The sequence below is a fragment of the Vidua macroura genome, chromosome 39 (genome assembly GCF_024509145.1).
Source record: "Vidua macroura isolate BioBank_ID:100142 chromosome 39, ASM2450914v1, whole genome shotgun sequence".
NCBI classification, from domain to species: Eukaryota; Metazoa; Chordata; class Aves; order Passeriformes; family Viduidae; genus Vidua; species Vidua macroura.
Genome location: NC_071609.1, coordinates 35,270 through 60,904, shown reverse-complemented (window position 1 = coordinate 60,904; position 25,635 = coordinate 35,270). Strand labels below are relative to the sequence as shown.

At 63.8% G+C, this 25,635-nt stretch overlaps 1 protein-coding gene across 1 annotated transcript; it reads left to right on the top strand.

The window, feature by feature from the left end:
* Positions 1-25: 25 nt before the first annotated feature.
* XAB2 (XPA binding protein 2) lies at positions 26-25,473 on the top strand. Its single transcript, XM_054002300.1, has 19 exons — positions 26-296; positions 1,564-1,712; positions 3,247-3,370; positions 5,302-5,499; positions 6,919-7,053; positions 7,759-7,923; positions 9,134-9,278; positions 11,686-11,837; positions 12,371-12,490; positions 13,663-13,794; positions 15,755-15,886; positions 17,052-17,165; positions 18,681-18,843; positions 20,063-20,253; positions 21,290-21,412; positions 22,310-22,481; positions 23,659-23,785; positions 24,967-25,058; positions 25,357-25,473. The coding sequence occupies exons 1-19, from the start codon at positions 75-77 to the stop codon at positions 25,416-25,418; spliced, it is 2,718 nt and encodes a 905-aa protein (XP_053858275.1). The 5' UTR covers positions 26-74; the 3' UTR covers positions 25,419-25,473.
* Positions 25,474-25,635: the final 162 nt, after the last annotated feature.

Below are 25,635 nucleotides of genomic sequence, written 5' to 3'. Positions count from 1 at the left end.
GGAGAGCGGGAAGGACGGAACAAAGGCGCCGGAAGTGAGGGCGGCGCGCCGGAAGTGAGCGAGCGCGCGGGAAAATGGCGGCGGCTGAGGCGGAGATGGCGGCGCGGGAGGAGCCGCCGGGAGCGGCCCCGGGAGCGGGGCCCGGCCCTGAGCAGCGGCCGGGAGCGGTGGAGGAACCGGGAGCGATGGAGGAACCGGGAGCGATGGAGGAACCCGGGCCGGCAGGGGAAGCGGGGCCCGCAGCGATGGCGGATCCCGGAGCGGGGCCGGGCCCGGCGCGGCCCGAGCTGTGCTTCGTGAGTGCGGGGCTGTCCCCTCGTGTCCCCTCGTGTCCCCTCGTGTCCCCTCCTGTCCCCATTCCTGTCCCCTCCTGTGTCCCCACGTCCCTATCCCCGTGTCCCTGTCCTCGTCTCTGTCCCCTCTCGTGTCCCTGTGTCCCTGTCCCCGTGTCCCTGTGCCACCCTGTCGCTGTCAGCCCCGGCTCTGTCACCTCCTGCTGGCGCTCTGTGTTCCGCTCCTTGTCCCTGTCCCTCTCCCTCTCCCTGTCCCCTGTCCCTGTCCCCTGTCCCTGTCCCCTGTCCCTGTTCCCTGTCCCTGTCCCTGTCCCCTGTCCCTGTCCCTGTCCATCTCCCTGTCCCTCTCCCTGTCCCTGTCCCCTGTCCCTGTCCCCTGTCCCCTGTCCCTGTCCCCTGTCCCTTGTCCCTGTCCCCTGTCCCTCTCCCTGTCCCTGTCCCCTGTCCCTGTCCCTGTCCCCTGTCCCTGTCCCTGTCCCTGTCCCTGTCCCCTGTGTGTCCCCTTGTCCCCCTGTGCCTCCAGGGGCCACGCGGGGCTGTGGCTGTCCCTGTCCCTGTCACCTCCGTGTCCCCCCCTGCAGGGGACGCTGCGGGTGTCCCTGTCCCCTCTGTCCCTGTCCCTGTCCCTGTGTCCCTGTCCCCATCCCTCTCTGTTCCCTGTCACTGTCCCCTCTGTCCCTGTCCCCTCTGTCTCTGTCCCTGTTTCCTCTGTCCCTGTCCCTGTCCCTGTCCCCATCCCTCTCTGTTCCCTGTCACTGTCCCCTCTGTCCCCTCCGTGTCCCTGTGTCCCCTCAGCATGAGGAGGAGCTGTTCCCTGTCCCCAGAGGTGTCCCCTGAGTGTCCTCATGTCCCCAACTGTCCCCTCGGGAGAAGGAGCTGTCCCCTGAGTGTCCCGTGAGTGTCCCCTGACTGTCCCCAGTGTCCCGTGAGTGTCACCAATGTCCCCTGAGTGTCCCCACTGTCCCCTCAGGAGGAAGAGGAGGTGCAACATGAAGAGCTCCCCAATGTCCCCAATGTCCCAATGTCCCCAGTGTCCCCAGTGTCCCCAATGTCCCAGTGTCCCCAATGTCCCAATGTCCCCAGTGTCCCCAGTGTCCCCAGTGTCCCCAATGTCCCCAATGTCCCCAATGTCCCAGTGTCCCCAGTGACCCCAATGCCCCCAGTGTCCCCAGTGTCCCCAGTGTCCCCAATGTCCCCAGTGTCCCCAATGTCCCCAATGTGCCTAGTGTCCCAGTGTCCCCAATGTCCCCATGTCCCCCTGTCCCCTCAGGAGGAAGAGGAGGTGCAGCACGAGGAGGAGCTCCTGCGGAACCCCTTCTCGGTGCGGGGCTGGCTCCGTTACGCGCAGGCCCGGCAGCGCGGGCCCCGGCCCCGCCTCAACCAGATCTACGAGAGAGCCCTGAGGGAGCTGCCCGGCAGGTACGGGCACCTGGGCACCTGGGGGGCACCTGGGGGCACCTGGGATACACCTGGGGGAGCTGGGGGTACCAGGGATACACCTGGGGGAGCTGGGGGTACCAGGGATACACCTGGGGGCATCTGGGGGGCACCTGGGATGCACCTGAGGGCACCTGGGGGCAGCTGGGAGTACCTGGGGGCACCTGGGATACACCTGGGGGCATCTTGGGGGCACCTGGGATACACCTGAGGGCACCTGGGGGGCACCTGGGATACACCTGGGGGTACCTGGGATACACCTGGGGGCACCTGGGATACACCTGGGGGCATCTGGGATACACCTGGGGTCATCTGGGGGCACTGATACACCTGAGGGCACCTGGGGGGGGCTGGGGGCACCTGGGGTACCTGGGGGGTACCTGGGATACACCTGGGGGCATCTGGGGGGGGTGGCTGGGGGCACCTGGGATACACCTGAAGGTACCTGGGGGGCACCTGGGATACACCTAGGGGTACCTGGGATGCATCTGAGGGCATCTGGGGGCACCTGGGAGGGGCTGGGGGCACCTGGGATACACCTGAGGGCAGCTGGGGGCACCTGGGGGGCACCTGGGTGTTCTGAAAATACACCTGGGCACACCTGGGATATACCTGAGCACACTTGGGGGGCACCGTGGCACACCTGGGGGCTCTGGAAATGCACCTGGGCACACCTGGGTGCACCTGGAGGGCACAGGGACCTTTGGGGGCTCACCTGGGCACGCCTGGGGCACACCTGGGGGGCACAGGGAGCACCTGAGTGCCCTCGTGTGGGCAGGTGGGGCCCTGCTGTGTCCCCTGGTGGGGACAGGGACAGCGGGGTCCTGTCAGGTGACAGCAGGTGACAGGGGCTGGCCAGGTGATGGGTGGCACCTGGGACGGGGCGTGGCTCACGTGACCGGGGCGGCACAGGTGACAGGAGTAACACAGGTGACAGGAGTAACACAGGTGACAGGGTGACACAGGAGGTGACACAGGTGACAGGGTGACATAGGAGGTGACACAGGTGACAGGAGTAACACAGGTGACAGGGTGACATAGAAGGTGACACAGGTGGCAGGGTGGCCCAGGTGACAGGAGTGACACAGATGACAGGGTGACACAGGAGGTGACACAGGTGACAGGGTGTTAGGTGGCCCAGATGACAGGAGTAACACAGGTGACAGGGGTAGCCCGGGGGGGGTGGCCCCAGTGACAGCGTTGGCACAAGTGACAGGACAGCGGGGTGACACAGGTGACAGGTGTGCCAGGTGTGCCAGGTGCCCAGGTGACCGGTGGCACCTGTCCCCAGTTACAAGCTGTGGTACCAGTACCTGTGCCAGGTGTGCCAGGTGCCCAGGTGACCGGTGGCACCTGTCCCCAGTTACAAGCTGTGGTACCAGTACCTGTGCCAGGTGTACCAGGTGCCCAGGTGACCGGTGGCACCTGTCCCCAGTTACAAGCTGTGGTACCAGTACCTGTGCCAGGTGTGCCAGGTGTGCCAGGTGCCCAGGTGACCGGTGGCACCTGTCCCCAGTTACAAGCTGTGGTACCAGTACCTGCGGCAGCGCCGGGCGCAGGTCAAAGGTCGCTGTCCCTCGGACCCCGCCTTCGAGGAGGCCAACGCCGTCCACGAGAGGGCGCTGGTGTTCATGCACAAGGTGAGGGCGCGGGGACACCTGGGGACACCTGGGGGGACACCTGGGGACATGGGGACACCTGGGGATATGGGGACATGGGGGCACCTGGGGACATGGGGGCACCTGGGGACATGGGGATATGGGGACATGAGGGGACACCTGGGGACATGGGGACACCTGGGGACATGGGGACACCTGGGGACATGGGGACACCTGGGGACATGAGGGGATACCTGGGGATATGGGGACACCTGGGGACATGGGGACACCTGGGGACACCTGGGGACATGAGGGGACACCTGGGGACACGGGGACACCTGGGGACATGGGGACACCTGGGGGCACCTGGGGACATGAGGGGACACCTGGGGACAGCTGAGACACCTGGGGACAGCTGGGGATACCTGGGGACACCTGGGGGGACACCTGGGGATATGAGGGGACAGCTGGGACATCTGGGACGCCTGGGGACAGCTGGGGATACCTGGGGACACCTGGGGGGACACCTGGGGATATGAGGGGACAGCTGGGACATCTGGGACGCCTGGGGACATGAGGGGACACTTGGGACACCTGGGACATGGGGACACCCAGGGACACCTGGAGACACCTGGGGACATGGGGGCACCTGGGGACATGGGGATATGGGGACATGAGGGGACACCTGGGGACATGGGGACACCTGGGGACATGGGGACACCTGGGGACACTTGGGGACATGGGGACACGTGGGGACATGAGGGGATACCTGGGGACATGGAGACATGAGGGGACACCTGGGGACATGGGGACACCTGGGGACATGAGGGGATACCTGGGGATATGGGGACACCTGGGGACATGGGGACACCTGGGGACACCTGGGGACATGAGGGGACACCTGGGGACACGGGGACACCTGGGGACATGGGGACACCTGGGGGCACCTGGGGACATGAGGGGACACCTGGGGACAGCTGAGACACCTGGGGACAGCTGGGGATACCTGGGGACACCTGGGGGGACACCTGGGGATATGAGGGGACAGCTGGGACATCTGGGACGCCTGGGGACATGAGGGGACACTTGGGACACCTGGGACATGGGGACACCCAGGGACACCTGGGACACCTGGGGACATGGGGACACCTGGAGACACCTGGGGACTTGGGGAGAAATATGGGGACGTGAGGGGACACGGCGGGGGGGGAATGGGGACACAGGGGACACGGGGACACGAGTGGGACGTGGGGACACCGGGCAGGGAGGTGACAGGGACACAGGGAGGCCTTAGGGGACACGAGTGGGACAAGGGGCACAGGTGACATGGGGTTTGGGGACACGGGGAGGACACTGCCACCCTGGGGTGGCTCTGGCCCCTCGTGGACACCGGAGCACAGCTGAGCAGGGCGGGGACACTGCCATCCACCGTGTCCCCAGTGTCACCAATGTCCCCACGTCCCAGTGTCCTCAATGTCCCCAGTGCTCCTCAATGTCCCTGCTGTCCCCAATGTCCCCAGATGCCGTGGATCTGGCTGGATCACTGCCACTTCCTGTCCCCAATGTCCCCAGTGTCCCAATGTCTCTGATGTCCCCGATGTCCCCAATCCCTGCAATGTCCCCAGTGTCCCCAGCGATGTCCCCAGTGATGTCCCCAATGTCCCCAGCAATGTCCCCTGTCCCCAGATGCCGCGGATCTGGCTGGATCACTGCCGGTTCCTGTCCCCAGTGTCCCCAGCAATGTCCCCAATGTCCCCAGTGTCCCCAATGTCCCCTGTCCCCAGATGCCGTGGATCTGGCTGGATCACTGCCAGTTCCTGTCCCCAGTGTCCCCAATGTCCCCAGCAATGTCCTCAGTGTCCCCAATGTCCCCTGTCCCCAGATACCACGGATCTGGCTGGATCACTGCCAGTTCCTGTCCCCAATGTCCCCAATGTCCCCAGCAATGTCCCCAATGTCCCCGCTGTCCCCAGATGCCGCGGATCTGGCTGGATTACTGCCAGTTCCTGGCCGAGCAGGGCCGGGTCACTCGGACGCGCCGGACGTTTGACCGGGCGCTGCGGGCGCTGCCCATCACGCAGCACCGGCGCCTCTGGCCGCCCTACCTGAGCTTCGTGCGCCGCCACCCGCTGCCCGAGACCGCCGTGCGCGTCTTCCGCCGCTTCCTCAAGGTACCTGGGCACAGCTGGGGGCACCTGGGCACTCACCTGGGGGCACCTGGGCACACCTGGGGACACCTGGGCACACACACACACACACACACACCCCCGCTGCCCGAGACCGTCGTGCGCGTCTTCCACCGCTTCCTCAAGGTACCTGGACACACCTGGGGGCACCTGGGCACACCTGGGGGCACCTGGGCACTCACCTGGGGACACCTGGGCACACCTGGGGACACCTGGGCACACCTGGGGGCACCTGGGCACACACACACACCCCCCCCCGCTGCCCGAGACCGCCGTGCGCGTATTCCGCCGCTTCCTCAAGGTACCTGGGCACACCTGGGGGCACCTGGGCACTCACATGGGCACTCACCTGGGCATACTTGGGCACACCTGGTGACATACCTGGCACTGAGGTGACCCAGGTGACACTGAGGTGACACGGGGGTGGCGCTGTCCCCAGCTGTGTCCCGAGGAGGCGGAGCAGTACGGGGGGGGGGGGTTCAGGTGACACTGAGGTGACACTGAGGTGACACAGGTGACACTCTTGTCCCCAGCTGTGTCCCGAGGAGGCGGAGCAGTACAGGGGGGGTTCAGGTGACTCTCAGGTGACACTGAGGTGACACAGGTGACACTCTTGTCCCCAGCTGTGTCCCGAGGAGGCGGAGCAGTACAGGGGGGGTTCAGGTGACACAGGTGACACTCAGGTGACACAGGTGACACTCTTGTCCCCAGCTGTGTCCCGAGGAGGTGGAGCAGTACAGGGGGGCTCAGGTGACACTGAGGTGACACAGGTGACACTCTTGTCCCCAGCTGTGTCCCGAGGAGGCGGAGCAGTACAGGGGGGCTCAGGTGACTCTCAGGTGACACTGAGGTGACACAGGTGACACTCTTGTCCCCAGCTGTGTCCCGAGGAGGCGGAGCAGTACAGGGGGTTCAGGTGACACTGAAGTGACACAGGTGACACTCTTGTCCCCAGCTGTGTCCCGAGGAGGCGGAGCAGTACAGGGGGGGTTCAGGTGACTCTCAGGTGACACTGAGGTGACACAGGTGACACTCTTGTCCCCAGCTGTGTCCCGAGGAGGCGGAGCAGTACAGGGGGTTCAGATGACACTCAGGTGACACTGAGGTGTCACAGGTGACACTCTTGTCCCCAGCTGTGTCCCGAGGAGGCGGAGCAGTACGGGGGGGGGGTTCAGGTGACACAGGTGACACTCAGGTGACACTGAGGTGACACTCTTGTCCCCAGCTGTGTCCCGAGGAGGCGGAGCAGTACAGGGGGTTCAGGTGACACTCAGGTGACACTGAGGTGTCACAGGTGACACTCTTGTCCCCAGCTGTGTCCCGAGGAGGCGGAGCAGTACGGGGGGGGGTTCAGGTGACACAGGTGAGACTCAGGTGACACTGAGGTGACACTCTTGTCCCCAGCTGTGTCCCGAGGAGGCGGAGCAGTACGTGGCCTACCTGCGCTCCGTGGGCCGCCTGGACGAGGCCGCGCAGGTGCTGGCCCGGCTGGTGAACGACGAGCGCTTCGTGTCCCGCCAGGGCAAGTCCAACTACCAGGTGAGCACCTGGGGACACCTGGGGGGCACTTGAAGGGCACGTGAGGGGTGCCTGGGGGCACCTGGGGGGCATCTCGGGGGGCACAAGGCACCTGGGGACACCTGGGAGGGGCACAGGGCACCTGGGGAGCAGCTGAGGACACGTGGGGGGTGTCTGGGGTCACCTGGGGGTACCTGGGGGGGGCACAGGGCACCTGGGGGGCAGCTGGGGACATCTCAGGGGGGCACAGGGCACCTGGGGATACCTGGGGGCACCTGGAGGGCACCAGGGTGCAGCTGAGCGGCACCTGGGGGGCACCTGGGGACACATGGGGACACCTGTGGCAGGAGCCGTGCGAGCTGCTCTCCCAGCACCCCGGGCTGGATTTGGGGTGGATTTGGGGCAGCTTTGGGGTGGATTTGGGGCAGTTTTGGGGTCTCTCACAGCCTTTTTTCTGCAATTATGGCAGGAGCTGTGTGAGCTGCTCTCCCAGCACCCCAGGCTGGATTTGGGCTGGATTTGGGATGGATTTATAATGGATTTGGGATGGATTTGGGATGGATTTGGGATCTCTCACAGCTTGTTTTCCCCAGCTGTGGCAGGAGCTGTGTGAGCTGCTCTCCCAGCACCCCAGGCTGGATTTGGGATGGATTTGGGATGGATTTAGGATGGGTTTGGGCTGGATTTGGGGTGGATTTGGGATCTCTCACAGCCTGTTTTCCCCAGCTGTGGCAGGAGCTGTGCGAGCTGCTCTCCCAGCACCCCGACCGCGTGCGCTCGCTGGACGCCGGCGGCATCATCCGGGGCGGCCTGACGCGCTTCACCGACCAGCGGGGCCGGCTCTGGGGCGCCCTGGCCGACTGCTACGTGCGCTGCGGCCACCTGGAGAAGGTGACACTGCGGGCACCTGGGGGCACCTGGGATAAACTGACACACCTGGGATAAACTGACACAGCTGGGATAAACTGACACAGCTGGGATAAACTGATACACCTGGGATAAACTGATACACCTGGGACTGACTGACACACCTGGGATAAACTGATACGCCTGGGATAAACTGATACACCTGGGACAGAGTGACACACCTGGGATAAACTGACACACCTGGGATAAACTGATACACCTGGGACAGAGTGACACACCTGGGATAAACTGACACACCTGGGATAAACTGATACACCTGGGACAGAGTGACACACCTGGGATAAACTGACACACCTGGGACTGACTGACACAGCTGGGACTGACTGACACAGCTGGGACTGACTGACACACCTGGGATAAACTGACACACCTGGGACTGACTGACACAGCTGGGACTGACTGACACACCTGGGATAAACTGACACAGCTGGGTTAAACTGACACACCTGGGACTGATGCACCTGGGACAGACTGACAGCCATGGCTCAGACTGACACAGCTGGGACAGACAGACACAGCTGGGACAGACAGACAGACACAGCTGTCCCTGACTGCCACTCCCTGTCCCCAGCTGCCGTCCAGTCCCGGTCACCACCGAGGGCCACCACTGTCCCCATCCCCCGTCCCCAGTCCCGTTTATCCCGTTCCAGGCCTGGGATGTGCACAAGGAGGCCGCGATGACAGCAGTGTTAGTCCCGGTTTATCCCGGTTGATCCCGGTTTATCCCGTTCCAGGCCCGGGATGTGCACGAGGAGGCCGTGCAGACAGCGATGTTTATCCCGGTTTATCCCGGTTGATCCCGGTTTATCCCATTCCAGGCCCGGGATGTGTACGAGGAGGCCGTGCAGACAGTGATGTTGATCCCAGTTTATCCCAGTTAATCCCGGTTTATCCTGGTTGATCCCAGTTTATCCCATTCCAGGCCCGGGATGTGTACGAGGAGGCCGTGCAGACGGTGATGTTGATCCCGGTTTATCCCGGTTGATCCCGGTTTTTCCCGTTCCAGGCCTGGGATGTGCACGAGGAGGCCGTGCAGACAGCGATGTTTATCCCGGTTTATCCCGGTTGATCCCGGTTTATCCTGTTCCAGGCCCGGGATGTGTACGAGGAGGCCGTGCAGACGGCGATGTTGATCCCAGTTTATCCCGGTTGATCCCGGTTTATCCCGTTCCAGGCCCGGGATGTGTACGAGGAGGCCGTGCAGACGGTGATGACGGTGCGGGATTTCACGCAGGTCTTCGACAGCTACGCGCGCTTCGAGGAGAGCGTCATCGCCGCGCTGCTGGACACGCAGGCGCAGCTGGGCCGCGGCCAGGACGGTGCGGAACGGGGCACCCCAAAAACGGGCACCCCAAAAACGGGGAGAGATCCCAAAAACGGGCAGGGCACCCCAAAAACGGGGGGGACCCCAAAAACGGGGGGCCCCCAAAAATTGGGAGACCCAAAAATGGGGAGAGATCCCAAAAACGGGGGGCACCCCAAAAACGGGGGGGACCCCAAAAATTGGGAGACCCAAAAATGGGGAGAGATCCCAAAAACGGGCCGTGGAACCCAAAAATGGGGGGCACCCCGAAAATGGGGGGCACCCCAAAAACGGGGGGCACCCCAAAAACGGGGAGAGATCCCAAAAATGGGCATGGCACCCCAAAAACGGGGGGCACCCCAAAAACGGGGAGACCCCAAAACCAGAGAGAGATTCCAAAAATGGGCAGGGCACCCCACAAACGGGGGGACCCCAAAAATGGGGGACACCCAAAAACGGGGAGACTCCAAAACCAGGGAAAGATCCCAAAAATGGGCAGGGCACCCCAAAAAAGGGGGGACCCTAAAACTGGGCAGGGCACCCCAAACCATGGCCAGGACGGTGTGGAGCTGGGGGCACCCTAAAAACGGGGGGGATCCCAAAAACGGGGGGGACCCCAAAAACGGGCAGGGCACCCCAAAAATGGGGAGAGAGCCCAAAACTGGGCAGGGCACCCCAAACCGGGGCTGGGCACCCCAAAAATGGGGAGAGATCCCAAAAATGGGCAGGGCAGCCCAAAAACAGGCAGGGCACCCCAAAAACAGGGGGGACCCCAAAAATGGGCAGGGCACCCCGAACCATGACCAGGACAGTGCAAACAGGGAGCCCTGAAATCGGGAAGGGCACCCCAAAAACTGGGGGGACCCCAAAAACGGGCAGGGGACCTCAAAGCGCTGTGGCGCTGTGCCCGCAGTGTCCCCGTGTCCCCTGTGACCGTGTCTGACCCTGTGTGACCCCTGTGTCACCCTTATCACCCTGTGTCACCCTTGTCACCCTTGTGCCCAGGGTGTCCCCATGTCCCCTGTGACCCTGTGTCACTCTGTGTGACCCCTGTGACGCTGTGTGGCCCCTGTGACCCTGTGTCACTCTGTGTGACCCCTGTCACCCTGTGTGGCCCCTGTGACCCTGTGTCACTCTGTGTGACCCCTGTCACCCTGTGTGGCCCCTGTCACCCTGTGTCACTCTGTGTGACCCCTGTGATGCTGTGTGACCCCTGTCACCCTGTGTCACCCTGTGTCACCCTATGTCACCTCTGTCCCCTGTCCCCGTAGAGGAGGTGGAGCTGGAGCTGTGCCTGGCACGTTTCGAGCAGCCGATGGCACTGTGCCCGCGCTGTACCTGTGTCACCCTGTGTCACCCTCTGTGATCCCTGTGTCACCCATGTCACCCCTGTCACCCTGTGTCACCCTGTGTCACCCTTGTCACCCCGTGTCCCCGCAGAGGAGGTGGAGCTGGAGCTGCGCCTGGCGCGTTTCGAGCGGCTGATGGCGCTGTGCCCGTGTCCCCATGTCCCCTGTGACCCTGTGTCACCCTCTGTGATCCCTGTGTCACCCTGTGTCACCCCTGTCACCCTGTGTCACCCTGTGTCACCCTTGTCACCCTGTGTCCCCACAGAGGAGGTGGAGCTGGAGCTGCGCCTGGCGCGTTTCGAGTGGCTGATGGCGCTGTGCCCGTGTCCCCATGTCCCCTGTGACCCTGTGTCACTCTCTGTGATCCCTGTGTCACCCTGTGTCACCCTTGTCACCCTGTGTCACCCTTGTCACCCCGTGTCCCTGCAGAGGAGGTGGAGCTGGAGCTGCGCCTGGCGCGTTTTGAGCGACTGATGGCGTTGTCCCCGTGTCCCCATGTCCCCTGTGACCCTGTGTCACCCTCTGTGATCCCTGTGTCACCCTGTGTCACCCTGTGTCACCCTGTGTCACCCTTGTCACCCCATGTCTCCGCAGAGGAGGTGGAGCTGGAGCTGCGCCTGGCGCGTTTTGAGCAGCCGATGGCGCTGTGCCCGCGCTGTCCCCGTGTCCCCATGTCCCCATGTCTCCTGTGTCACCCATGTCACCCCTGTCACCCTGTGTCACCCTTGTCACCCCGTGTCCCCGCAGAGGAGGTGGAGCTGGAGCTGCGCCTGGCGCGTTTCGAGCGGCTGATGGTGCTGTGCCCGTGCTGTACCCGTGTCCCCATGTCCCCTGTGACCCTGTGTCACCCTCTGTGATCCTTGTGTCACCCTGTGTCACCCATGTCACCCCCGTGTCCCCGCAGAGAAGATGGAGCTGGAGCTGCGCCTGGCGCGTTTCGAGCGGCTGATGGCGCTGTCCCCGTGTCCCCATGTCCCCTGTGACCCTGTGTCACCCATGTCACCCCTGTCACCCTGTGTCACCCTTGTCACCCCTGTCACCCTGTGTCACCCTTGTCACCCTGTGTCCCCGCAGAGGAGGTGGAGCTGGAGCTGCGCCTGGCGCGTTTCGAGCGGCTGATGGCGCGGCGGCCGCTGCTGCTCAACAGCGTGCTGCTGCGCCAGAACCCCCACAACGTGCACGAGTGGCACAAGAGGGTGGCCCTGCACCAGGGACAGCCCGACAAGGTGAGGGGACACCGGGGACACCGCAGGGACACCAGGGGACACCGCAGGGACGTGGCTGGCTGGGCGGAGGGGACGCCTGGGGATGGTGGGCAGGATGGTTTGGGGGGGTTTGGTGGTGGCGTTGTGGTGGCTGTGCTGTCCCTGTGTGATCCCCAATGTCCCTGATGTCCCCATGTCCCCCCTTGTCCCCCAATGTCCCTGCAATGTCCCCAACATCCCCAGTGTCCCCTGGCTGTCCCCAGTGTCCCCCAATGCCCCAATATCTCTCAATGTCCACAATGTCCCCAATGTCCCCCCAACACCCCCAATGTCCCCGATGTCCGCTGCTGTCCCTGATGTCCCCACTGTCCCCAATGTCCCCGCTGTTCCCACTGTCCCTGATGTTCCTGCTGTCCCCACTGTCCCCGCTGTCCCCGCTGTCCCCGCTGTCCCTGCTGTCCCCACTGTCCCTGATGTCCCCTGCTGTCCCTGATGTCCCCACTGTCCCTGATGTCCCCCATGTCCCCTGATGTCCCCTCTGTCCCCTGTCCCAGATCATCCAGACGTTCACCGAGGCCGTGCGCACGGTGGATCCCCAGCGCGCCACCGGCCGCCCCCACGAGCTCTGGGTGGCCTTCGCCCGCTTCTACGAGGACAACGGGCAGCTGGACGATGTGAGGGACCCCAACACCTGGGGGGCACCCCAAAACCTGGGGGGCACCTCAACACCTGGGGGGCACCCCAAAACCTGGGGGACACCTCAACACCTGGGGGGCACCCCAAAACCCGCCTGGGGGACACTGCAAAACCTGCCTGGGGGACACCCCAAACCCACCTGGGGGACACCTCAACACCTGGGGGGCACATGAACCCTGAGGGACACCCCCAAAACAACCTGGGACCCCAAAACCTGGGTGACAGTCCCAAAACCTGAGGGACACCCCCAAACCCACCTGGGGGACACCCCCAAACCTGCCTGTGGTGCACCCCAAAACCCAAGGGACACCCCTGAAACAGCCTGGCACCCCAAAACCTGGGGGACACCCCAAAACAGTCTGGGACTCCCGCAACCCTGAGGGACACCCCAAACCCTGAGGGACACCCCCAAAACACCTGGGACCCCCCAGCCCTGCCTGGGACAGACAAACCTGTCTGTGCCCCCAAGACCTGTCCCCTCATGTCCCCAGGCCAGGGCCATCCTGTCCCCAGTGCCCCCAATGTCCCCAATGTCCCCTGTGTCCCCAGGCTAGGTCCATCCTGTCCCTAATGTCCCAATGTCCCTGATGTCCCTGATATCCCCAGGCCAGGTCCACAGGTCCATCTTGTCCCTGATGTCCCCATGTCCCCTGTCCCCAGGCCAGGTCCGTCCTGTCCCCAGTGTCCCCAATGTCCCCAATGTCCCCTGTGTCCCCAGGCCAGGTCCATCCTGTCCCCAATGTTCCCAGTGTCCCCAGTGTGCCCGATGTCCCCGATGTCCCCTGTGTGTCCCCAGGCCAGCTCCATCCTGTCCCCGATGTCCCCATGTCCCCAATGTCCCCAATGTCCCCAGTGTCCCCAGACCAGGTCCGATCTGTCCCCAATGTCCCCATGTCCCCAATGTCCCCAATGTCCCCCATGTCCCCAATGTCCCCGATGTCCCCAATGTCCCCATGTCCCCAATGTCCCCAATGTCCCCAATGTCCCCAGTGTCCCCAATGTCCCCAATGTCCCCAATGTCCCCATGTCCCCAATGTCCCCATGTCCTCCATGTCCCCAATGTCCCCCATGTCCCCAATGTCCCCAGTGTCCCCAATGTCCCAGTGTCCCCAATGTCCCCAATGTCCCCATGTCCCCTGTGTGTCCCCAGGCCAGGTCCATCCTGTCCCGTGCCACGCGGGTTCGGTTCCGCCGCGTGGAGGATTTGGCCGCGATCTGGTGCGAGTTCGGGGAGCTGGAGCTGCGCCACCAGCGGCACCAGGAGGCGCTGAGCGTGCTGCGGGTGCGTCGGGGACCCCGAGAAAGGGACCCCAAAAACAACCCCCCAGAAACGGGACCCCAAAAGTGACACCCCGAAAATTGGACACCAAAAATGGGACACCGAAACGGGACCCCAAAAATGGGACACCAAAAGTGACACCCCAAAAATGGGACCCCAAAAATGGGACCCCAAAAGTGACACCCCAAAAACGGGACACCAAAAACGGGACCCCAAAAGTGACACCCCGAAAACGGGACCCAAGAACGGGACCCCTAAAAATGGGACTCCAAAAGTGACACCCCAGAAATGGGACCCCAAAAATGGGACCTTGAAAACGGGACCCAAAAAATGGAGAACCCAAAACCAGGACCCCAAAAAGGGGTTTCCAAAACTGACACCCCAAAAACGGAAACCCAAAAGGGACAGTCCAAAAACGGGGCCCCAAAAATGAGACCCCAAAACGGGACCCCAAAAATGGGACACGAAATGGGACACCCCAAAAATGGGACCCTAAAACTGACACCCCAAAAACGGGACCCCAAAAGTGACAGTCCAAAAACGGGGCCCCAAAAATGAGACCCCAAAAGTGACACCCTGAAAACGGGACCCAAGAACGGGACCCCTAAAAATGGGACTCCAAAAGTGACACCCCAGAAATGGGACCCCAAAAACGGGACCTTGTAAACAGGGCCCCGAGAATGGAGAACCCAAAACCAGGACCCCAAAAAGGGACACCAAAAACGGGATTCCAAAATTGACACCCCAAAAATGGGACCCCAAAAGTGACAGTCCAAAGACGGGACCCCAAAAATGAGACCCCAGAACGGGACCCCAAAAATGGGACACGAAATGGGACACCCCAAAAACGGGACACCAAAAACGGGACCCCAAAAGTGACACCCCGAAAACGGGACCCAAGAATGGGACCCCTAAAAATGGGACTCCAAAAGTGACACCCCAGAAATGGGACCCCAAAAATGGGACCTTGAAAACGGGACCCGAAAAATGGAGAACCCAAAACCAGGACCCCAAAAAGGGGTTTCCAAAACTGACACCCCAAAAACGGAAACCCAAAAGGGACAGTCCAAAAACGGGGCCCCAAAATGGGATCCCAAAAATGGGACACCAAAAGTGACACCCCAAAAACGGGACCCCAAAATGGGATCCCAAAAATGGGACACCAAAAACAGGACCCCAAAAGTGACACCTGAAACCGGGCACCTCAAAAATGGGGGATCCCAAAACCAACACCACAAAAATGGAGAGCCCCAAAAACGGGGAACCCCAAAAATGAACACCTCAGAAATGGGGAACGCCAAAAATGGACACCCCGAAAACGGGTGCCCCTTTTCCCCCTTTCCCCCCTTTTTCTCCTTTCCCCACCCTTCTCCCCCTTTTTTTCCCTGTTTTTTTCTCATTTTCCACCCTTTTTTCCTCCATTTTCCCCCTTTTTCCCCCATTTTTTCTCTTTCCCCCCTTTTTTTCCCCATTTTTTCCCCATTTCCACTTTTATCCCCTATTTTCCCCTTTTCCCTCCATTTCCCCCTCCCTTTTTTCTTTTTTTCCCCCTTTTTTCCCTATTTCCCCACCCTTTTCCCCATTTTTCACCATTTCCCCCCTATTTTCCCCTTTTTTCTTCCTTTGTCTTCTGTTTTCCCCCCTCTCTTTTTTTTCTTTTTCCCCCTTTTTTCCCTATTTCCCTACCTTTTCCCCCATTTTTCCCCGTATTCCCCCTTTTTCCTTCCTTTGTCTTTTCCCCCCTTTTTCCCATTTTCCCCCCATTCCCCCTTTCCCCCCATTTTTCTCTCGTTTTCCCCATTTTTCCTCATTTTTCCTCTTTTTTCCTCATTTTTCCCCATTTCCCCCCATTTTTTCCTCATTTCCCCTTTTCCCCCCATTTCCCCCCATTTCCCCTTTTCCCCCATTTTCCCCCATTTCCCCCATTTCCCCGTTTTTCCCATTTTCCCCGTTTTTCCCCCAGAAAGCCACGGCTCTCCCGGCGCGCCGGGCCGAGTTCTTCGACAGCTCGGAGCCAGTGCAGAACCGGCTCTACAAATCCCTGCGCGTGTGGGCCATGCTGGCCGACCTGGAGGAGAGCCTGGGCACCTTCCAGGTGGGCACCTGGGGCACCTGGGCACACCTGGGGGCACCTAGGGGGCATGGGCACACCTGGAGGAGAGCCTGGGCACCTTCCAGGTGGGCACCTGGGGCACCTGGGGGCACCTGGGCACACCTGGGGGGCATGGGCACACCTGGAGGAGAGCATGGGCACCTTCCAGGTGGGCACCTGGGGCACCTGGGGGGCATGGGCACACCTGGAGGAGAGCATGGGCACCTTCCAGGTGGGCACCTGGGCACACCTGGGCACCGGTGGGGAGCATGGGCACACCTGAGCACCTTCCAGGTGGGCACCTGGGCACACCTGGGCACCTGGGGGGGTCATGGGCACACCTGGGCACCTGCCAGGTGGGCACCTGGGGTACCTGCAGGTACCTGGGGACAGCTGGGGGAGACCAGAGTTGACACGGGGGACAGCAGGGGACATCCAGGTGGACATGGGGGACACCAGGCTGGGTATGGGGGACACCTGGGGGGCCTCAGGGGACACCTGGGGGACACCTGGGCGGACATGGGGGACACCTGGGGACATTGGAATGGACATGGGGGACACTTGGGGACATTGAGATGGACACAGGGGACACTGCTGGGTGTGGGGGACACCTGGGGACACCTGGGGACGTGGGGTTAGTGGGGACAGCCGTGTGCCACCCCCCCAGGGACAGCGCTGTGTCCCCGTGTCCGGGGAGTGCTGGCCCTGGCTGTGACCCTGCTGTCCCCTGTCCCTGTCCCCTCTGTCCCTGTCCCCATGTTCTTTGTCCCTTTTTCTTGTCCCCTCTGTCCCTGTCCCCTGTCCTTGTCCCCACGTCCCCCTGGTGCCCCCATGTCCCTTCTGGGTCCTTGTCCTTCTGTCCCCATGTCCTGTTTCCCAATGTCCCCTGTGTCCCCATGTCCTTCTGTCCTCTCTGTCCCCATGTCCCCTGTCCCTGTCCCTGTGTCCCTGTCCCTATGTCCCTGTCCCTGTGTCCCCATATCCTCATGTCCCTGTCCCCATGTCCCTGTCCCTGTCCCCATGTCCCCCTGTCCCCGTGTCCCTGTCCCCATGTCCCCGTCCCTGTCCCCGTGTCCCCGTGTCCCTGTCCACGTGTCCCCGTCCCTGTCCCCATATCCCCATGTCCCTGTCCCTGTCCCTGTCCCCGTGTCCCCATCCCTGTCCCCAGTCCACGCGAGCGGTGTACGAGCGCATCCTGGACCTGCGCATCGCCACCCCCCAGATCGTCATCAACTACGCGCTGCTGCTGGAGGAGCACGGGCGCTTCGAGGACAGCTTCAAGGTGACACGGGGACACCGGGGACACTGGGGGCAGCTGGGGACACCAGGGACACTGGGGGCAGCTGGGGACACTGGGGGACACCGGGGACACTGGGGGCAGCTGGGGACACCGGGGACACTGGGAGCAGATGGGGACACTGGGGGCAGATGGGGACACTGGGGGACACTGGGGGCAGCTGGGGACACCGGGGACACTGGGGGCAGATGGGGACACTGGGGACACCGGGGGCAGATGGGGACACTGGGGGCAGCTGGGGGCAGATGGGGACACCGGGGACACCGGGGACACTGGGGGTAGCTGGGGACACCGGGGACACTGGGGGCAGATGGGGACACCGGGGACACCGGGGGCAGATGGGGACACCGGGGACACTGGGGACACCGGGGACACCGGGGGCAGATGGGGACACCGGGGACACCGGGGACACTGGGGGCAGATGGAGACACTGGGGGCAGATGGGGATAGCTGGGACAGCTTCAAGGTGACACAGGGACACTGGGGACACCAAGGGACACCGGGGACACTGGGGGCAGTTGGGGACACCAGGGACACTGGGGGCAGATGGGGACAGCTGGGACAGCTTCAAGGTGACACGGGGACACCATGGGCTGATGGGGACACTGGGACAGATAGAGATGTTTGGGGACAGATGGGGACACTGAGGTCAGATGGGGATGGCTGGGGATAGATGGGGACAGATGGGACAGCTTCAAGGTGACACGGGGACACCAGGGACACTGGGGGCAGATGGGGACAGTTGGGGACTGATGGGGATAATTGGGGACATCTGGGGACAGATGGGGATAGCTGGGACAGCTTCAAGGTGACATCGGGGCACTGGGGGCAGATGGGGATGGCTGGGGACAGATGGGGACAGCTGGGACACTGCTGGGACAGTTGGGGACATCCCGGCACAGCAGGGGAGGGGCATGTCCAGGGAAGGGGCTGGGGACAGCAGAGGAGATGGGGACACCAAGAGAGGAGATGGGGACAGCCAGAGAGGGGTTGGGGACAGCCAGAGAGGGGTTGGGGACACTGAGACAAGATGGGGACAGCCAGAGAGGGACTGGGGGCACCCAGAGAAGGGGTGGGGACACCAGGAGAGGTTGGAGAGACCCAGAGATGTTGGGGACAGCCAGAGGGGTTGGGGACACCAAGAGAGGACATGGGGACACCCAGAGAGGAAATGAGGACCAGAGAGAGATTGAGGACACCAGGAAAGGTTGGGGACACTCTGGGAAGGTGTTTGGGACACCCCATGAGGGTGTTGGGGACACCACGGTGACCCTGTGGCTCAGAAGGGTGTCACCCTGGTGTCCCTGTGGGGGTACAGGCGCGGTGCCGTGCTGCCCCAGTGGTGGCACTGTGTCCCTATGCTGATGTCCCCAGTGTCCCCATGCCAATGTCCCCAACGTCCCCATGTCCTCGCAGGCGTACGAGCATGGCATCACACTGTTCCGCTGGTGACACCGTGTCACTGTCCCCAATGTCCCCAATGTCCCCGTGTCCCCGCAGGCGTACGAGCGCGGCATCGCGCTGTTCCGCTGGCCGCACGTCGGGGACCTGTGGCTCACGTACCTGTCCAAGTTCGTGGCCCGCTACGGGGGCCGGAAGCTGGAGCGGGCCCGGGACCTCTTCGAGCAGGCACTGGACGGGTGCCCCCCACAGCACGCCAAGAGTAGGGACAGGGGACATGGGGACATGGGGACACTGGGGACGTGGGGGGCACTGGGGACATGGGGACACTGGGGACGTGGGGGGCACTGGGGACATGGGGACACTGGGGACGTGGGGACATTGGGGGCATTGGAGACATTGGAGGGTATTGGGGATATGGGGAGCATTGGGGACATTGGGGGCATTGGAGACACTGGGGGGCACTGGGGACATGGGGGTCATTGGGGACATCAGGGATAGTGGGGGCATTGGGGATGTGGGAGACAGTGGGGACATGGGGGGACATTGGGGACACTGGGGGGCATTAGGGACATCAGGGAGAGTGGGGACATTGGGGATGTGGGGGACACTGGGGACACGGGCGGCACTGGGGACATTGGGGACACTGGGGGACATTGGGGACATTGGGGTTGTTGGGGACATTGGAGACAGTGGGGGTCATTGGGGATGTTGGGGACACTGAGAGGGCACTGGGGACATGGGGACATGGGGGGACACCAGGAATGTTGGGGACATTGGAGACACCGGGGACACTGGAGATATTGCAGACATCAGGGATGTTTGGGACATTGTGGATCATGGGGACATTGGGGGATATGGGGGACACTGGGGACATCAGGGACATGGGGGACACTGGGGACATGGCAGGTAGAGGGGACCAGGGGATGCCAGGACAAGTGTCCCTGTCCCCTCACTGTCCCTTGTCCCTGTCTTTTTCCCTCACCCCTGTCCCTGTCCCCTCTGTGTCCCCATGTGTCCCCTCACTGTCCCTGTCCCTGTCCCCTCCCTGTACCTGTCCCCTGGCTGTCCCCTCCGTGTCCACCCCGTGTCCCCTCCCTGTGTCCCCCCTGTGTCCTCTCCATGTCCCCTCCATGTCCCTGTGTGTCCCCTCACTGTCCCTGTCCCCCTGTGTCCCCGTGTGTCCCTGCCATGTCCTGTGTCCCCGCCATGTCCCTGTGTCCCTGTGTGTCCCCTCCATGTCCCTGTATGTCCCCTCACTGTCACTGTCCCCTGGCTATGTCCTGTCCATGTCCCCGTGTGTCCCCTCTGTGTCCCTGTGTGTCCCCTCACTGTCCCTGTCCCCCCTGTCCCCCTGTGTCCCCGTGTGTCCCCTCCATGTCCCCGCATGTCCCCTCACTGTCCCTGTCCCTGTCCCCCCCGTGTCCCCATGTGTCCCCATGTGTCCCCATGTGTCCCCGCGTGTCCCCGCGTGTCCCCAGCCATCTACCTGCTGTACGCGCGCCTGGAGGAGCAGTTTGGGCTGGCGCGCCGGGCCATGGCGGTGTACGAGCGCGGCACGCGCGCCGTGCCCCCGGCCCAGCAGCGCGACATGTTCCACATCTACATCCGCCGCGCCGCCGAGCTCTTCGGGGTCACCCACACGCGCCCCATCTACCAGAGGGCCATCGAGGTGGGCACACCTGGGGAACCGGGGGCACCTGGGCACACCTGGGGCACCTGGGCACCTGGGGACACCTGGGGACATGGGGGCACTCTGGGGCTGGGGTCACCCACATGCGCCCCATCTACCAGAGAGCCATCGAGGTGGGCACACCTGGCACACCTGGGCACCTGGGGGGCTGGACACACCTGGGCACACCTGGGGCACCTGGGGACATGGGGGCACTCTGGGGCTGAGGGCACTGAGGGGTCACCAACACGTGCCCCATTACCAGAGAGCCATCGTGGTTGGCACACCTGGGGCACCTGGGCACATCTGGGGGGCTGGGGACACTGAGGGGTTCCCACATGCCCCGCATCTACCAGAGAGACATTGAGGTGGGCACACCTGGGGCACCTGGGGGGCTGGGCACACCTGGGACACCTGGCACACCTGGGGCACCTGGGCACGCCTGGGGGGCTGGGCACACTTGAAGGGCCACCCACACCTGGTGCACGGGGGTACAGGTGGGCACAGATTGGCATAGGTGGGTACAGGTGGGCACAGGTGGGGTCTGGGGGCACAGGTGGGCATAGCTAGGTACAGGTGGGCACAGGTAGGTACAGGTGGGCACAGGTGGCACAGCTGGGCACTGGGTGGCACAGGTGGCCCGGGTGTTACAGGTATCACAGGTGGGCACTGGGCTGGCACGCCGGGCCATGGCACAGTGGCACAGGTGGGCACAGGTGGCCCAGGTGTCACAGGTGGGCACTGGGTGGCACAGTGGCACAGGTGGGTACAGGTGGGCACTGGAAGACACAGGTAGACACAGGTGTCACAGGTGGGCACAGCTGGGCATTGGGTGGCACAGTGCTACAGGTGGCACAGGTGGGCACTGGGTGGCATGGTGGTCCAGGTGTCACAGGTGTCACAGGTGGCCCAGGTGGCCCAGGCATCACGGGTGGCACAGGTGGCACAGGTGGCACAGGTGGCCCAGGCATCACGGGTAGCCCAGGTGGCACAGGTGGCACAGTGGCCCAGGCGTCACGGGTGGCACCGTGCCCAGGTGCTGGGTGACGACGCGGCGCGGGAGCTGTGCCTGCGCTTCGCTGACATGGAGTGCAAGCTGGGCGAGGTGGATCGGGCACGCGCCATCTACACGTACTGCTCGCAGATCTGCGACCCGCGGGTGAGCCTGGCACCGGGAACGGGACTGGGAGGGACTGGGGGGCACTGGGAATGGGACTGGGACAGACTGGGAGGGACTGGGGGCACTCACTGCTCGCAGATCTGCGACCCGCGGGTGAGCCTGGCACCGGGAACGGGACTGGGAGGGACTGGGGGGCACTGGGAATGGGACTGGGACAGACTGGGAGGGACTGGGGGCACTCACTGCTCGCAGATCTGCGACCCGCGGGTGAGCCTGGCACCGGGAACGGGACTGGGAGGGACTGGGGGGCACTGGGAATGGGACTGGGACAGACTGGGAGGGACTGGGGGCACTCACTGCTCGCAGATCTGCGACCCGCGGGTGAGCCTGGCACCGGGAATGGGACTGGGACTGGGAGGGACTGGGAGGGACTGGGAATGGGACTGGGGGGCACTGGGATGGACTGGGGGGTACTGGGAGGGACTGGGATGGACTGGGGGGCACTGGGGGCACCCACTGCTCGCAGATCTGTGACCCCGGGTGAGGTGGCACCTGGCCAGGAGTGTCCCCAGGCTGTCCCTGACACTGTCCCCATGTCCCTGTCCAAGATCACAGCCAGCTTCTGGCAGATGTGGAAGGAATTTGAGATCTGACACTGTCCCCCACGCTGTCCCCGTGTCCCTGATGATGTCCCCACGTCCCTGATGATGTCCCCACACTGTCCCCACCCTGTCCCCATGTCCCTGATGATGTCCCCACGTCCCTGTCCCTGTCGCAGATCACGGGCAGCTTCTGGCAGACGTGGAAGGAGTTTGACATCTGACACTGTCCCCACACTGTCCCCATGTCCCTGATGATGTCCCCATGACCCTGATGATGTCCCCACCCTGTCCCCATGTCCCTGATGATGTCCCCACGTCCCTGTCCCTGTCGCAGATCACGGGCAGCTTCTGGCAGACGTGGAAGGAGTTTGAGATCCGCCACGGTAACGAGGACACCATCCGGGAGATGCTGCGCATCAAGCGCAGCGTCCAGGCCACCTACAACACCCAGGTGAACTTCATGGCCTCGCAGATGCTCAAGGTGTCGGGCAACGCCACCGGCACAGGTACGGCACCGGGGAGGGCACAGGTATGGCATTGAGGGGGCACAGGTAGGGCACAGGTGAGGGCACAGGTACGGCACCGGGGGCACGGGGAGGGCACAGGTACAGCACAGGTACGGCACCGGGGGCACGGGGAGGGCACAGGTGAGAGTACAGGTGAGGGCACAGGTACAGCACAGGTATGGCATTGGGGGCACCAGGGGCACGGGGCGGGCACAGGTGAGGGCACAGGTACAAAATGGGGGGGCACAGGTGAGGGCACAGGTACAGCACAGGTATAGCATTGGGGGCACCGGGGGGCACGGGGAGGGCACAGGTAGAGCACAGGTATGGCATTGAGGGGGCACAGGTAGGGCACAGGTGAGGGCACAGGTACAGCACAGGTATGGCATTGGGGGCACCGGGGGCACGGGGCAGGCACAGGTGAGGGCACAGGTGAGGGCACAGGTACAAAATGGGGGGGCACAGGTGAGGGCACAGGTACAGCACAGGTATGGCACCAGGGGCACGGGGAGGGCACAGGTATGGCACCGGGGGCACCAGGGGCACGGGGAGGGCACAGGTGAGGGCACAGGTTGGGCACAGGTGAGGGCACAGGTACAAAATGGGGGGGCACGGGGAGGGCACAGGTGAGGGCACAGGTATGGCACCCAGGGGGGCACAGGTGAGGGGCACAGGGAGGGCACAGGTGAGGGTACAGGTACAGCACAGGTATGGCACCCAGGGGGGCACAGGTAGGCACAGGTGAGGGGCACAGGTGAGGGGCACAGGTGGAGGAGCAGCCCATGGTGGGAGGGGCACAGGTGAGAGGGGACGGGTGGGAAACCACAGTGGGGGGAGGGCAGGTGAAGAGGCCGGGAGGGGGGTGGGGAACACCTGGGGGGGCCGTGGGGGTCCATGGTGGTTTTGGGGGCTGTGAGGGGTCCACAGGGGGTCTCAGGGACCATGGGGGGTCCCAGGGGCTGTGGGGGTTCCATGGCGGGGTCCCTGGGGGTCCCGGGGGCTGTGTGGGATCCATGGGGGGTCCCTGGGGGTCCCCGGGGGTTGTGTGGGATCCATGGGGGGGTCCCGGGGGCTGTGTGGGATCCATGGGGGGTCCCTGGGGCTGTGTGGGATCCATGGGGGGTCCCTGGGGGGGTCTCGGGGTGCGGACCCTGCTGACCCCTGCGGGGCGGGGCAGTGTCGGACCTGGCCCCGGGGCAGAGCGGCCTGGACGAGATGAAGCTGCTGGAGCAGCGCGCCGAGGCGCTGGCGGCCGAGGCCCAGCGGGACACGCCCCGCCCCGCCCAGCAGGTGCTCTTCGTCAGGTGAGCCACGCCCGGCCACGCCCTGCCCTGCCACGCCTGCTGCCATGCCAACCTAACCCTGCCACGCCCGCTCCCACGCCCACTACCACGCCGACTGCCATGCCAACCTAACCCCACCACACCCGCTGCCACACCCACTTAACTCTGCCACACCCATTGCCATGCCCACCCAACCTTGCCACGCCCTGCCACACCTGTTGCCACACCCAAACCCTGCCACACCCACTGCCACGCCCACTGCCATGCCAACCTAACCCCACCACACCCACTTAACTCTGCCACACCCATTGCCACACCCATCCAACCTTGCCATGCCCTGCCCTGCCACACCCACCTAACCCTGCCACACCCACTGCCATGCCAACCTAACCCTGCCACGCCCACTGCCACGCCCACTTAACTCTGCCACACCCACTGCCACGCCCACCCAACCTTGCCACGCCCTGCCCTGCCACGCCCTTGGCCACACCCACTCTGCACTGCCTGCCCCCCGAGGGTGCTGGTGCCGATTTTGGGGTCCCCACGGTGCCAATTTTGGGTCCCCACTGCTGATGGATTTTGGGGATCCCTCAGGCCGATTTTGGGGTCCCCGGTGCTGATTTTGGCTCTCTGGGTACCAATTTTGGGGTTCCCCCTGGGTTCTGATGGATTTTGGGTCCCTGGTGCCAATTTTGGGGTCCCCCTGGGTTGGGATGGATTCTGGAAATCCCTAGTCTGCCATCTGGGGTCCCCGATGTCCATTTTGGGTCCCCCTGGTGCCAATTTTGGGATTCCCCTGGGTTCGGATGGATTTCGGGGTCCCCGATGCCAATTTTGGGATCCCCCTGGGTGCTGATTTTGGGGTCCCCCTGGGCTCTGATGGATTTTGGGGATCCCTGGTGCCAATTTTGGGTTCCTGGGGCCGATTTTGGGGTCCTCCTGGGTTCTGATTGATTTTGGAAATCCCTGGTGTGCCAATTTTGGGATCCCCCTGGGCTCTGATGGATTTTGGGGTCTCTGGGTGCTGATTTTGGGGTCCCCCTGGGCTCTGATGGATTTTGGGGTCTCTGGGTGCTGATCTTGGGGTCCCCCTGGGCTCTGATGGATTTTGGGGTCCCCCTGGGCTCTGATGGATTTTGGGGTCCCCCCGGGCTCTGATGGATTTTGGGGTCCCCCCGGCGCTGATGTTGGGGTCGGGGCAGGGCCGAGGCCCCCGCGGGGGCAGAGCCCCCCCTGTCCCTGCAGGGGAACCCCGAGGAGATCGACCTGGACGAGGAGGGGGAGGAGCCCGACGGTACCGGGGGAGGGGCACGGGGGGGAGGGGCATCGGGGGGAGGGGCACAGGGAGGGGGAGGGGCCATTGGGGATGGGGGGGGCACAGGGAGGGGGGAGGGGAATGGGGGGGAGGGGCCTGATGGTACCTGGGGGGAGGGGCACAGTGGGGGAGGGGCCATTGGGATGGGGGGGCACAGGGGGAGGGGTGGGGGGGGGCACGGGGGGGGGGGGGATCCAGGGGTGGGGAGGGGTCCTGGTGGGGGATGGGTGAGCGCCCCTCCCCCACCCTGAGCCTCCCCTCCCCCCTCGCCCCCCAGAGGTGCAGCTGGAGCAGAAGCAGGTCCCGGCCTCGGTGTTCGGGGGGCTCAAGGACGACTGAGACCCCCGGGGGCGCCCCTCCCCCACCCCCCCCCCAATAAACGAACCCCTCTGGACCCGGCCTGGCTGACCCGGCTTTGGGGGCCCCTCCCCCCTCCGGTTTTGGGGCCCCCTCCCCCCTCTGGTTTTGGGGCCCCCTCCCCCCTCCGGTTTTGGGGCCCCCTCCCCCCTCTGGTTTTGGGGCCCCTCCCCCCTCTGGTTTTGGGGTCCCCTCCCCC